The 15,721-nt window shown below is 43.6% G+C and overlaps 1 protein-coding gene across 9 annotated transcripts in view; it reads right to left on the bottom strand.

Annotated features, from left to right (window-relative positions):
• Positions 1-1,186: 1,186 nt before the first annotated feature.
• LOC5569552 overlaps positions 1,187-15,721 on the bottom strand; it is a 473,968-nt gene continuing 459,433 nt past the window's right edge. For 5 of the 9 annotated variants that reach the window (XR_002499267.1, XR_002499265.1, XR_002499269.1 and 2 more), the window contains one exon: positions 1,187-2,621. Coding sequence is in view for 3 of the 9 variants with exons in the window: in XM_021839480.1 (XP_021695172.1) it covers positions 2,554-2,621 (68 nt within the window). In the remaining 6 variants the exon portion in view is untranslated. The remainder of the gene's footprint in view (positions 2,622-15,721) is intronic. The other 4 variants (XR_002499268.1, XR_002499266.1, XM_021839481.1 and 1 more) reach the window with 1 other exon arrangement.

Genomic DNA, 15,721 nt, shown 5'->3' with positions numbered 1-15,721 from the left:
TGAACAGACAAGGAAAGCGACTTTTTTCTTTAAGGATATATGAACGTAATGACCAATAAATACTTATAACAACAAAAATGAAATTAACTAGAACTACTACTAAACAGCCTAATTTTGTTAAGACTTGACGACACTTGACATTTAAGACTCTAATCTTACGTAAAAGACAATAGTAATCAGAATAGCACTTGAATGACAAATTATTTAAAACCATTTCGACTAGACAGTATTAGTAATGCACTACTATTTCAAACAAATTCTACACTACTATTTCAAACAAATTCTAATGGAGCTGCTGATTTTCATAATGCTTCCTTTTCTCAGAAGCAAGGGAATATGGGTACTTTTCAAAAACTACCACGTCACAATACTAATAAAAAACAGTGTTCATGTGGGCGCCATTGCCTAGTCCGTCTGAGTATTGGTCCTGGTAGAGGGGAAACTTGGCAAAAGCCAGACCGAGGGTTCAGCCTTGACAAGTTAAGCTGTCAGGCAGCTCCAACTGAATACCATACAAAAAAAAAAAAAAAAAAAAAAAAAAAGAAAAAAAAAAGAATCTCGTTTTTAATGGTAGGTCAGACAGTCGATGAGTCGATCAAAATGGCTCGACTGGAGTCACTGTCGACCGAAAAAATCGCTCAACTCAGCTCTGTCACTCGAGTTTTTCGACAGTTGTTACTCTATGTGACTGGATTACTATGGACCGATGCACGAGTTCACTATCTGACGTTTGAGCGGTGCCGTGTTATTTATGTGGTCATGGTAACGAGTGAATTTGGCACCGCTCAAACGTCAAATTAGTTAACTCGTGTATCGGTCCATGGCAGTCGATGGGTGACATCTGAAATATGCATGCTTGCTTTGATCGACAATGAATACAGACGAGTCACATGAATCTGCTCGATTTACAAAATAGGCACCTGAACCAAGTTTTTTTTTTATGGTTTCAGAACAACGTACGCCAGTCATTCGAAATATAATTTTTTTGCATTATTTGCTGTGATAATGGATCTTATATATTTGATAATGCATCGGTATCAAAATAACATCGTAAAAAACAGAATTGATGAATATTTAACGTATCTTTAGAGCGCCAAATATCAGCAAGTCCGGTCTGTCTGAACACCGACCAAATAAGACAATAAATTTAATCTTCTTCAAACTTTGTTAGAAATCAAAATACAACTTTTGAAATTAATTAAAATAACTCTTTTATTTCAATTTCTTTCCATCCTGTTCTAAACTCACAGATCTAACCAAAAGTGGTTTCTTCGAGTAGCACTTACTGTTGTTGCTTTCCAACTCCATCTCCGCCTATTTTCGAATCCGAGTCAAAATTTAAATTTATCTTACCTACACACATTACACGGCAACAATACAGTCCAAATTTTACGATTTATTCATACTTTTCCGTCCGCTCAACCGATCATTCGAAGTTCCCTCTCTTTCTCTCACTCGCACGAGACCTATATGACTTTGAAGCGTTCTGCTCATTCCAGCAATGATTGATTTATTTTCATGTCAGTTTTTAGTTTGCTCTGTTATTGAACTGGAGGAGGTTACCTCCATTTTAATAAACGTTCTAAGTTAATCTGGTTTTAGCTTTATTTTTCCGTTGATTTAAATCTTAAAAGATCTTCTTTAACGTCACCTATCTAATGTTGTTCAACGACTCATACTCTTTTCTCTGTTTGTTACTCCTTATGGGTTAGGCTTTGTCTTCTAATATTTAGTTCACTGCACTTTACTTGTTTTAGTACGTACTATTAGAGTTATGCATCAATTTTGACGACCTAAAACTGGGTTTACATTTAACTTTAATATCGCATTTTCGTCCTAAAATGGGTGCCTCGCAGTTGTACACATTTGATAACCTCAAACATCAAGAGTTGAAATATTTCTTACTATGATTTAGTTTCCGTTTCAACAGTACTCTATGTGGTTTATTTTTGGTTTCAATTTGTTGCTCTCTAATTGTTTATTTGACTCTGTCTTTTATATATTTACACATCTTTTTACGACTTATACTGACATCCACTTACTTTATTTTTTATTGCAAACTAATGATTGAAGAAGGCTCGTTCTGTTGGATAGAAACTTGATCAGTAACTGTTAGTTAGCAGACTTTCTTTTTGTAAATAAAAGTAGTTTCGTTCTGCCAAGGCTCCTATTCCTACGCAAGTAAAACGATTTTCGATAGATTTTCCACAAGTTTCAACTGTTACACTAAACACTGAATCAAAGCGGACATCTTCTACATCTGCTGCTATTAAAATAGTTTATTGAAAATGTTTTACTACAAACTTCTAGATTTGCATCAAACCGAAAATGAACTTGGTAACATTGAAAACTACAATTTTTATTCCTTCAGACTATCATCCGCCACAGCTTCGGATCCGGTTCCGGTGTCCCCCCTCTATTGGACGTAGACTAATGGCTGTTGCCACTGTTCCAGCGCTCGTTGTCCAAACTCGTCCAATCCACGTCCAGCGGAATAATGCTCTGCAGTGGATCCACTTGGTAGTGGTAGGGGGCACACCGCCAGGCCTAATATTAGACGGCCGTTTCGTGGTCGGTTTCGTCGATCCGGCCCAGGCGCCACGCGTTCGGGTCCGCTGCTGCTTTAAGGGGGAGAAAACGTAGCGTAAGTATCATTTGTATGTATGGGATTTTTCGAATGAGTCTGATTGAAATTGTTGCAACCGCAAATCTACGAGAAGATTTCTGAGCAGAATTTTCGGTTCAAAATCAATCAAACTCAATACAATAGACATTCCTAACATAAATGGGGATTTATTGCGATTTACATGTAAATGTGCAGTTATTACATTTATGTTTTCTAGGACACACATGCATAAGAAGTTTACAAGCCGATCAAAGACCTACGAATCACATAGAATAGGGAATTAGCGTACCCAAACCCCATAAACCATTATATAGATGCTGAAAATATGGTAAAATTGAATATGACGGAGTTCAGACTGACGATTGGAAAGTTCAGCGCCCACCGGCTGACAAACGAGAACAGCCTACGACTGATAGTTTTCGCCGTCTCCAAGAATATGATTATTCATAGCACCTACTTCCAGCACAGCTTTCCATACCGATACACGTGGAGATCACCACAGCAGAGAGAAACACAAATCGACTACGTTCTGATTGATGGACGGCACTTCTTCCTCATTATCGACTTCAGGACCTATCGTGGCGCTAACATCCACTCTGCGCCCAAAACTCTCCGTCGTTAACAACGTACGGTACCGACGGTCGCCCCGATATGACCTAAAGCGGCCTACGCGACTGTATACGCGTACCTGGTACCTCGCGTACCTGAAGGAATAAAACAGACCCCTTTGTGCGGTCCTTAGCCTCTTGCCCAGCAACTCCTATCGCTACCTCCTCGCGGTACTGGCGGTACGAGTACCCTTAGGGAAGATCGGGTAACCAACCCCCGGTGGGAACTTTGGTCGTATGCTGACAGGGAAGGGGGGTTTGCTTCTGCAAACCTTGAGCGTCTGTACTCCATGTTAGGAGTGGCTCACAACAGCGTCTGTTCTCCATGCCAGGGGCGGCTGATAAATCTCTCAACTTCATCGGGAGCACACGCATACTCGCCGCCGTGTTGAAGGACCGCGGATTCGGCAACGTAGCGTTGCAGGGAGTGTCTCGGAAGGGATCAACGGTGTGAACGTTTAGAGGTATCATCTACCAGAACTGCGGCAACACACATGAGCTGGGAACAGCTTTTATAGTGATGGGTGATATGCAGAGGTGCGTGATCGGGTGGTGGCCGATCAATGAGAGAATGTGCAAGTTGAGGTTCAAAGGCCGGTACTTCAACTTCAGCATAATATATGTGCACAGCCCTCACTCCGGAAGTACTCATGATGATTAAGGCGCATTTTACGCGCAGCTCGAACGCGAGTACGACAGCTGCCCAAGCCACGACGACGTCAAAATCATCATAGGAGATCTAAACGCTCAGGTTGGCCAGGAGGACGAATTCAGACCGACTATTGGAAAGTTCAGCGCCCACCGGCTGACGAACGAACACGGCCTACGACTAATTGATTTCGACGCCTCTAAGAATATGGTCATTCGTAGCACCTACTTCCAGCAAAGCCTTCCATACCGATACACCTGGAGACTGTGCATGATCAGTGGCCGTGAAAGAAGCCACCCTCAAGTTAAAGTGGCGTACGAGGATAAATCTTTGGAAAATTATTGTGATTTCGAGTGATTAGTGCCTAGTAATTGGCAGTTTGCGGTTCGCTAGTGTTTGCGCGGCGTTGAGAAACAGAAAGTTCGTCGTGTGCTGGTGAGTAACAGTGTAACAGCCAGCTGCTAATTTTGTTTGCGGTGTTAGGCTTTTTGTTACCTGTTGTGTTGCTATCGTGGTTTGGCCATCGCGTATTTTGTGAATGGTTGGCAGTGTTTTGTCAACAAGACGGAGTGATTTTTCGATTGTTTTGTTTGCCCGGCAGGTTCGGTGTAGTTATTTACCGGCCAACTCTTTTGCAAAGGCAGCAAACGAATCGATCGTGGAGTTTGGAAGAAACGGCGGTTGTTTATACCAAGCTGTGTGGAGCATATTTGGGCTGCGGCTGAATAAGTGACGGATTTTCGGGCTGTTTTTGGTGCTGCCTGCTGGTGTGCTGTTGCTGTTGTGGAGAAGTTGTGCTGCTGATTGGACTGAGCCAGTATTTTTTGGTCGGTTGTACAGCGTTGAAAATAAGGTATGTGTTTTGTTTTATTTTATTGATTTTCTTGCTGGAATTTTTGAGATTTTTTCTCTGTTGTTTTTTTTTCTAATTATTTTCAATCAGAAGTGCCCAATATGCCGCTGATTGGTGCAATCGAAGCTTACATCCCTGGTTCTACTAGCTCTGCGCAGTATGTGGAGCAAATTGAATGGATCTTCAAGATCAATAAAATTCCAGAGCATGAGCATGAGCATGAGCATATATGACCGTACAATTCGTAGTTGCTACTCCGTGATTGACTAGAGCAATCGAAGTTGCACAGGGAATCAATGAATGGGGCTTGGGATTAGCTAACCATTCTTCAATGTGCACAAATCGAGAGCTCAAATTTTAAAAGTCAATAACGGCGCCGGCCACGTCCTTACGGTCATCGGGGAAGGGAAGGAATGTTAGCTAGACAACCGTTGTTACTAGAGACCGAAGAATCTTCTGCATCTCCACAGTTGTCATGGAAGGGATATTGGGTTAGTGGGATAAGGTAAAGATCTGGGAGTCACCAGCGATTGGTGATGCGATCCATGATACATTCACGCCTAACCCGTTTAACGCCACTATTTATTCATGCCGCGCGAGCGACGCGCAATACGATTGATCCTGCTCACATCACCCGCCCCCGCAGGAGCAAGCGACACGAGCAAAGGATCAAACACTACTGACCCTATCCGCGAATCACGCCACTATTTATTCATGCCGCGCGAGCGACGCGCAACACGATTGATCCTGCTCACATCACCCGCCCCCGCAGGAGCAAGCGACGCGAGCAAAGGATCAAACACTACTAACCCTATCCGCGAATCTCGCCACTATTTATTCATGCCGCGCGAGCGACGCGCAACACGATTGATCCTGCTCACATCACCCGCCCCCGCAGGAGCAAGCGACGCGAGCAAAGGATCAAACACTACTAACCCTATCCGCGAATCACGCCACTATTTATTCATGCCGCGCGAGCGACGCGCAACACGATTGATCCTGCTCACATCACCCGCCCCCGCAGGAGCAAGCGACGCGAGCAAAGGATCAAACACTACTGACCCTATCCGCGAATCACGCCACTATTTATTCATGCCGCGCGAGCGACGCGCAACACGATTGATCCTGCTCACATCACCCGCCCCCGCAGGAGCAAGCGACACGAGCAAAGGATCAAACACTACTGACCCTATCCGCGAATCACGCCACTATTTATTCATGCCGCGCGAGCGACGCGCAACACGATTGATCCTGCTCACATCACCCGCCCCCGCAGGAGCAAGCGACGCGAGCAAAGGATCAAACACTACTAACCCTATCCGCGAATCACGCCACTATTTATTCATGCCGCGCGAGCGACGCGCAACACGATTGATCCTGCTCACATCACCCGCCCCCGCAGGAGCAAGCGACGCGAGCAAAGGATCAAACACTACTCTTCAAGATCAATAAAATTCCAGAGGAGGAAAAGCTAGCTTATTTTCTTGGGCTATGTGGTCGAGAGACTTATAGTGAACTTAAACTGTTGCATCCTGGCGTCGACCTTGCGACGTTGACCTATGACGCAATGATTGACTCTTTAAAAAGACGTTTTGGTAAAGCAGAAACTGACATGTTTCAGCGCTTTTAATTTTACAATATGATTCAAAGTGAATCAGAGGCTGCTGAAGATTTTATATTAAGGGTCAAGCTCCAGGCGGAAAGCTGCGAATTTGGCGCTTTCAAGGAAACAGCTATCAGAGATAAGCTAGTAATGGGGGTCCAGGATAAGCAAATTCAACAGAGATTAATAGAAGAGGAGGATGTAACGTTGGCCAAAGCAGAAAAACTCATCGTAAACCGAGAATCCGCGGGCGTTCGAACCAGGATGATGAACGGTAATAACTTAACAGTTGTTGCTAAGATAGATGACAACAAGCGGAAGGTTTACAGTTCCAGTAGATCCAGGAGCAAAGAAAGAAGAAGTAGGAACAATAGAAATTTGAGCAATAGTCATAGCAGAAGCCGCAGTAGATCATCACCAACTCCAACGAAGTCATTTTATTGTAACTATTGCAACAAAAAGGGCCACACTAAAAAGTATTGCTATGAACTAAAGAAACAGAAACAGTTGCATGTTAAATTCGTTGATGCTCCTCCAGTTCAAATTCCCAGCACTTCGGATTACTTCAAACGCCTGAGAGAAGATCCAAAAGATGACGATTCCGAATCTGAGGAAAACTGCATGAAAATTACATTGGTCAATCGTAGGAATGAGCCATGTTTTGTAAGACCAATAGTTGAACAAGTGGAAATGCGTATGGAAGTCGACTGCGGTTCTGCAGTCAGCGTCATTGATGAGCGAGATTTTCTTGATTACTTTGGAAATTTATCTCTGGAACGGTATGATAACAGGCTTGTAGTAGTGAATGAAACGAGTTTGGAAGTTTTAGGATGCGTTCGAGTTACAGTCCAGTTGAATGGCATTCGAGAGCATCAACTGGAGCTAGTTGTGTTGAAATGCGCCAAGCGGTTGCGTAGAATTGTCCCTCTTCTTGGAAGAAAATGGCTGGATGTTTTCTTTCCAGAATGGCGTCTGCCTTTTTCTAATGAAAGAGTCAACAAAATTTCGGAAAATGTAATCGAAAATACTGTTGAAGATGTAAAGCGTAAGTTTGATCATATTTTTAAGAAAACTATCTGTTTCGTCCAGGGTTGACCAGGCCCTACGTTGTGATTAACTTTTGGTCCCGAAGGGGCAGACGAATAACGAACGATTTGGCTTTAACGATAATTTATTGCCCACCACCGAGAGGCAGTGCTCCTGCTCGGTGGGGGATACTACTCGTTACAATCACAACTTACAACTAACATTTCATACGAAACGGTGCCTCTTTTATACAAGCGAGGTAGTACGGCAGAGTGTAACATCACAATACTGTAATGCGCTGACAGCTAGCATCACGCAGCCCAACGCAAGAGCATCAAAGCAATTGGGCTGCTTGCTGCTAGCTGGGGGAGAAAGCAGAGAAATTGAATGCACACGGCTGCGCTGCTGCTGTTTACGAGTGCGCCTAGCATAAAGCGAATGGGAGATATCGTTGCGGTGAGACCGAACATACTCCCGCCCGAAAACGAATGTTTTCCACTGTTGGTAGGTACTCGGCTCGGCGCGACGATAGCTTGCTGTTGGCAGAGTGAGATGGTTCACGCTCGACGGTGGTGATGCGCAGTCCGTCTAGGTAGCATTCTTGGCTTGGCATGAGGGCTCGCTTGATTTTGGTCGATGGCATGTAGCACACTTGAACGGGATGATGTTTTGCTTTCGTTGATTGATTTTTTGTTACTTGATGATGATGACGCTTGGGTCCATTTATGACGCTAACGGTCCGATGAATGGATGCGGCGATCCAGCGGGTGGACGCGGGGGTCCGACGGGGGATTAACGCTCTTCTTCGGCAAATCGACTCTTCGGCTTTGCACAGATGGACATTTGCTTCGCAAGTCGACACTTCGGCCTTGCTAGTGGACGGGACGGTCCGACGGGTGGACGCAGGGGTCCGGCAATGGACGGCAAAGGTCCGGCAGGTGGACGCAAGGGTCCCACAAATGGACGCAGGGGTCCGGAATGGACGGCGATGGCCCCGGAATGGACGCAGGGGTCCCACAGGTGGACGGCGAGGTCTGGATGGACGGCAATGGTCCGGCAAATGGACGCAAAGGTCCCATAGATGAACGCTACGGTTCGGATGGACGGCGACGGTCCGGGAATGGACGCAGGGGTCCCAACAGGTGGACGCAGGGGTCCTGGAATGGACGGCAGAGGTCCGGGAATGGACGCAGGGGTCCAATGCATGGACGGCGATGGTCCGGCGGGTGGACACAAGGGTCCTACAGGGTTCGATGGGCGACACTTCGGCCCGGGGTGAATTGTCCGTTGCTGTAGCCCATCACTTGTCGATCGGTCCTCCGGGGTGTCCGTTATCCTGGTCACGGCACCAATGTTTCGTCCAGGGTTGACCAGGCCCTACGTTGTGATTAACTTTTGGTCCCGAAGGGGCAGACGAATAACGAACGATTTGGCTTTAACGATAATTTATTGCCCCCACCGAGCAGGAGCACTGCCTCTCGGTGGTGGGCAATAAATTATCGTTAAAGCCAAATCGTTCGTTATTCGTCTGCCCCTTCGGGACCAAAAGTTAATCACAACGTAGGGCCTGGTCAACCCTGGACGAAACATTGGTGCCGTGATCAGGATGGCACTTGGTGAGGACTTCTGGACGTCGGATGGAGGAAATCGCTGGTCGGATCGTCGTTATCAGTACAGCGGCAACAAGCAAGCACACCTGTGGGACCCCTACGTCCATCCCAGACCCCTGCGTCCACCTGTTAGGACCCCTGCGTCCATTCCCGGACCTCTGCCGTCCATTCCGGACCCCTGCGTCCACCTGTTGGGACCCCCGCGCCCATTTCCGGACTTCTGCCGTCCATCCGGACCCCTGCGTCCATTTGTGGGACCCTTGCGTCCACCCGCCGGACCTTCGCCGTCCATTGCCGGACCGTAGCGTCCACCTTGAGGAACCCAGTATCCACCCCGGACCGTAGCGTCCACCTGTAGGACCACAGCGTCAAAACCCACCGGGCCGTAGTGCCAATATTTCGGACCGTCAGCGTCAAACCACCAAGCCACAGCGCCGCAAATTGAACCCAAGCGTTAAATCGTACCGAAGCGTCAATTCATCACCATCCCGTCAAACCCAACAGCCAGTTTCGACCGCTGCAACGTAAATTGAATCAAATTCCACACCAAACGGACGAGAGAATCACATCTCAGCAGTCGGCATTTGTTTGCTCTCACCAGTTCCACGCACCAGCCAGCTAGATCGAACTGAACAGCACATCACAGCAGCCACCGATCAACAGCCTACTAGATAGCATAAAGCGAATGGGAGATATCGTTGCGGTGAGACCGAACAGTATCCTAGATCCAATTGTTGGTTTTGAAGGAGATTTGATTCTGAAGGAAGATAGACCCATTTTCAAAAAGGCCTATGAAGTGCCTTTGAGACTGAGACAAAAGGTTATTGATCACATTGATGCTGTGGAGAAAGATGGAGTAATTACACCCATAGAGGCGAGCGAGTGAGCTTCTCCAGTCGTGGTAGTAGTTAAAAAGAACCAGGATATCCGCTTAGTAATCGACTGCAAAGTGTCAATAAATAAGCTCATTGTTGCAAATACCTACCCTTTGCCAAATGCTCAAGATCTTTTTGCATCTTTGGCAGGAGCTAAGGTATTTTGTTGTTTAGACCTTGCTGGAGCTTACACTCAATTGAAATTGTCAAAAAAAATCCCAAAAGTTCATGGTGATCAACACCCTTAAAGGTCTTTATCAATACAATAGGCTGCCTCAGTGTGCATCTTCCAGTGCGTCAATATTTCAAAAGATCATGGACCAAATTTTGAGCGGTTTACCTTTGGTAGTTTGTTATCAAGATGACGTTCTAATTGCAGGAGTTAATTTTGAAGATTGTAAAAAGAATCTTTACTTAGTTCTAGACAGGCTTTCTAAAGCAAATATTAAGGTGAATCTTAGCAAATGCAAATTTTTTGTAGATTCTTTACCTTATCTTGGGCATGTAGTTTCCGATAAAGGTCTTATGCCGTGTCCAGAAAAAGTAGACACTATCCGTGCAGCGAAAGCTCCCCAGAATGTGTCTGAACTGAAAGCTTTCTTAGGACTTTTGAACTTTTACGGAAAGTTCATTCCACATTTGTCATCTCGTTTAAACTGTCTCCATAAATTACTTAAAAAAGAGGCTCGTTTTGTTTGGTCCCATGAATGTCAGAAAACTTTTGACGAATGTAAAACATACCTTTTGTACTTGTTTTAATTATGAATCGTGGTTTACGGCCAACCAGCCGAGTGGAAGTTTAACAACTACCGAAAAGCTAAACATTACATATAATTTGCAATTGGATTAGATGGACAAATTGATGTGAAGATTTGCGAAAAAGTTACACGTCTTCTCAGTGAGAATCGAACTCACGACTCCCCGATCTCTAGTTGGGGCGCGTTAAACTAGTTGTTAAACTTCCACTCGGCTGGTTGGCCGTAAACCACGATTCATAATTAAAACAAGTATTTATCGAGCAACGGACTCATGTTCCGTAACCGGTCGTTTGAGAACGTCGCGACCCATTGGGAGCCCACACAATAGAAACCTCAGCCAGCGCAGTTGCTGGCTAGTGTAGTGTGCTATTCCTATACCTAAAAAACAATGCGCTCTCGGGCTAGGCATTGGATATATATAGAAAGCGTTGTGTTTGGATGGGCATCTAATTCTTCCGAAAGAGGTGCACTTTGCGAAAGAGGACCACGTGATTATTGAGCTGAAATCGAATTCAGGTTAACTTCTGCGTTCATGAGTCCTCTCATGGCGTAGTGGTTAACGCGCCCCAACTAGAGATCGGGGAGTCGTGAGTTCGATTCTCACTGAGAAGACGTGTAACTTTTTCGCAAATCTTCACATCAATTTGTCCATCTAATCCAATTGCAAATTATATGTAATGTTTAGCTTTTCGGTAGTTGTTATACCTTTTGTGTTCAAACCTTTTGGAACTTTTCGATCCTAAGAAACCAGTGGTAGTAGTTTCTGACTCTTCAAGTTACGGACTTGGAGGAGTGATTGCCCATGAAATCGATGGTGTTGAAAAACCAATTTCATTTACGTCATTTTCCTTGAATGACGCTCAACGAAAGTATCCGATAATACATTTGGAAGCTTTGGCGGTAGTAAGTACAATAAAAAAGTTCCAAAAATTTTTGTATGGACGAAAATTTACGGTATACACCGACCATTGGTATTTTCGGAAAAGAAGGGCGTAACTCTATGTACGTAACACGACTTCAACGCTATGTATTGGAACTTTCGATATACGATTTTGATATTGTGTATCGACCCTCTTCTAAAATGGGAAACGCGGATTTTTGTTCCCGATTCCCTCTACCTATTGAGGTTCCAATATCGTTGCAAAGGGAATACATAAAAAACTTGAATTTTTCGCCAGATTTCCCAGCCGATCATCAACAAATAGCCAGTGAGGCATTGAAAGATAATTTTCTTCAGCAAGTTCAATCCTTCATAAATTTTGGCTGGCCGAACAAACCTAAACCAGAATTTAAAGACGTTCATACACACTATCAAGATCTTGAAATAGTTGATGGGTGCATTTTATTCCAAGACAGAATACTCATACCGCGCACAATGCAACAAACAATTCTTAAAATGTTGCACAAGAATCACCCAGGAACACAGAAAATGAAACAACTAGCGCGAAGGAGTGTATATTGGTTTGGTTTAAACAAGGATATTGAGAGTCACGTTAAAGCGTGTCGAACTTGCAACGAAATGTACATTGCACAAAAAACAAAAATCTTCAACAAATGGATCCCGACTATCCGACCATTCAGTCGTCTGCATGCTGATTTTTTCTATTTTCAACAAAAAGTATTTTTAATTATAGTTGATAGTAATTCTAAATGGTTAGAATTAGAGCTGATGCCACATGGGACAAACAGCAAAAAGGTGATAAGAAAATTCACTGCATTATTTGCTAGATTTGGATTCCCAGATGTCGTGGTTACTGACGGAGGTCCTCCTTTCAATTCAACTCCAATCATCAAATTTCTGGAAAACCAAGGTATCAAAGTGCTTAAGAGCCCGCCTTATAATCCACAGAGCAACGGACAAGCAGAAAGGATGGTAAGACTGATAAAGGAAGTGTTTAAAAAGTACTTACTTGACCCGCAATTACAATCTTTGGACACAGAGGAAAGGATCTACAATTTCTTGTTTAATTACAGAAACACTTGCCTAGACAACGGTGATTTTCCTTCAGAACGAGTCTTCTGTTTCAAGCCAAAAACAGATTTGGATCTAATTAACCCAAAATTACATTATAAAAAACAGCTAACTATTCCAAAGCATGACGAAACTAACAGTCAGAAAAGAACAGTTATACCTGCACATGACCCTTTAATCAAACTGATTGCAGGTGATCCTGTTTACTACAAAAATCACAACCCTACAGACATACGTCGCTGGGTAAGAGTAAAGTTTATTAAGAAGTTATCTAGGTACCAACATTTTCCAGATATCTTTTGGTGGTCGTCTGCTATCCGCACACCGGCAACAACTTCGATTGGTGGAGAACTGTTCTGATCGGAATTTTGTCCCGGTGTTGTTCGATCGGGACGCGCCGGATCGTAAACATAACCCAGACCCAGCCAGCACAACCAATGCAGAACAAACCGAGTCAGAAGAAGAAGATTTTTACGGTTTCGCTGCGGAATCATGCATTTACCGTGCACCCGTCCAATCTTTTACCTTACCTTTGAGTCTGTACGATGCAAGCTTATCGAGAAAGCGCAAGAACGTGGACACACCTGTTTGGCGATCGAAAAGACTCAAGCATTCCAAGAACTCTGACTATGTATATTATTGAAATTAAATGAAATTGCTTATAACTAGAGGGGGAAGAATTGTAGGCTTTTCGGTCTTATGGCATAGGTAAAAATGAAAGATGATTAAATGTGAGAATTCTTTAAAAGGACGGCCATGACAAAATGACGACCTCTTCTAATATTAGGCGCCCGTGTGCTGTGAATAAGTGTTTTATTGTACAAATTAAAAAATCTCAAGCGTGAGTTACGAGAAATTGAGTTTTTCAAACACTGCCTTTTGTCTTGTATTTTCATTTCGCCAAGGAGATTTCCCTCTCGGCCGTCCAAGGTGGCCATGCCACACATAGTCCAGCAACGCTCGCTGGCCCGTCCACAGACCTGTGTACCCGTTCGTACAATTCCGGCGGGATTTCAGGCCGCACACCAGGCTGGTGTCGCTGTGTCGGCCATTCGTCCATCTTCCAACAACGGCAGCGGTATGTATCGGTACAAACAACTAGATTAGGTTACACTTAACTAATTTACACGAAATTGGAAAACACCGAACAACACACATACGCCACAATTAGTAATTTTAATGAAATCTGCAAGTAAAGTGAAAGTTCCCCGTGAGTTAGTTTTTGTATCGCTAAACGCCCTTGATTACCCAGTAGCTAGTCGACCCTGGAGAGTATCTTGCGTCTTGAGTTGGCCTGGCACTGTAGCATTTACCGCTTAGTTTAATTTCAAGATAATTATATTGCAGATTCCTCAAATGCACGGAAAAAATCCGTTGCCGGATTCATGAACAAAAAGTCATAATTTCATAAAATTTTATGTCTCATGGTATCATGACTAAAAGTCATGAAATCGTGACTATTATGCAAGAATTCGTATGCTCAGGGCGTTACACAAATCTAACTGTCACTTTCTTCACCTTAGTCAACGTGTCTCGTGGCGATCGGTGATCTGTTCTAGTGAAGTTATAAAAAAAGTTTTGTTTTGAAAAAGTTTAAATTTTTCGGAACCTTGTCATCATATCGATAACATTCTTGGTGAAATTCTCGTGAGTTCCAACATTGGTTCACGACACAATCAATGTACTTACTTAATCCTGACTTTGCCGAACTGGGCAATGTTTCACTTTGAGCGAAGATTTTGCACGTCCTATAACAGAGCAGGTCACAAAAGGCCTTTGGCAGCCGGATGATCCAGTTCCACTTTCCACATCCGCAGAATTGTTAAGGAGTGTTCCATGACTCATGCAATCCACCAGCCCAGGGACCATTTACCAATTCAATTGATGCTCGAAACAACATTTTGCGTACAAACCTAACCACCGAATGTTCGCGTTCCTGCTAAAGATGTCACACTCGTTAGGTTGACATTTGTGGAATGTTTCACGGTTTATTACGAAACTATCGACACAAAAGCAGTAAAAATTTTAATTTTCATTTTATTTGTTTACCAATGGCAAATATAAACTGGGATCTAAATTGACGTATAATGTTTCGTTTTCATGAACTGAGTTCATGATTCAGGGATCCTGCTTCATGATTTCATGACTCAACTTGCCATTTTTCAGCACAAAAATTGGAATCATAAATGACAAGCATCTGAATATTGCTGTGTGTTTTTGAAATGCAAATATCAAATGCGGTAAGATTTTCAACAAGGAAGGCGAAGTCAACATTTGATTCTCTTTGCTAGGTTGGCGGTGATATGCATCATGGTTGCTAAGTATCCTTTGATTACTTTGTGTTACCGCATTTGAAGCTCAGTAAGCCTGGGTTTGCACGTCAAACGCAAACAGCAATACATGGAAAGTGCTTATGTTTTCATGACCTGTGTTCATGATATCAGATCCTGCTTCATGATTCCATGACCGAAATTGCCACTTTTCGTATCAAAAATAGGAATCATAAATGACAGATGACTAAATCCATGAATTTTATTCATGGTTCCAGCATACATGCTTCATGATTTGAGAATTTTAATTGCCATTTTTCTTCGCTAAAAATTTAAAACGTAACGTACAGCTGGCGTTACGGTAAAATGCTTCATGATTTCATGGTCATGGTGTATTTTCATAACATGAAAACACACTTTCCTCCCGAAATTATGACTCTTTCTCCTGTTTTAGAGTGCCGCATTTTTACCCGTGGGCCTTGTGAACAAGACATCGGATTGGCAATAAACGTATTGCAGGATTGATTTCTGAGACAGATTCATCATCCAGATGGATAATTGAAGATTTCAGGGTAAAGATCCAAAAGTCCAAAAGAGTCCGCACGGAACGGCTTTCTGTCACAAACTCTCGAAACGTGCAACTCCCGCCACACTACCCCGAAATGGACGGTTGAGAAAGATGATTACATCCGATTCTGGGTTTGCTCGGGGGATGCGTACCGTGCAAAATAAGTTTTCAGTTCAAAATTTCAAAAACCGTGCAAAAAAGTAACATAATTTTTCGATGTTTCATGTAAAAATTATGTTTTGATGCACGACCGTGTAAAAAAAATCCGTGCGAAAAGAGAGTCGTGTGTACAAGGAACAGAGT

The sequence above is a fragment of the Aedes aegypti genome, chromosome 1 (genome assembly GCF_002204515.2).
Source record: "Aedes aegypti strain LVP_AGWG chromosome 1, AaegL5.0 Primary Assembly, whole genome shotgun sequence".
NCBI classification, from domain to species: domain Eukaryota; kingdom Metazoa; phylum Arthropoda; class Insecta; order Diptera; family Culicidae; genus Aedes; species Aedes aegypti.
This window is presented reverse-complemented; position numbering and strand designations above follow the sequence as displayed.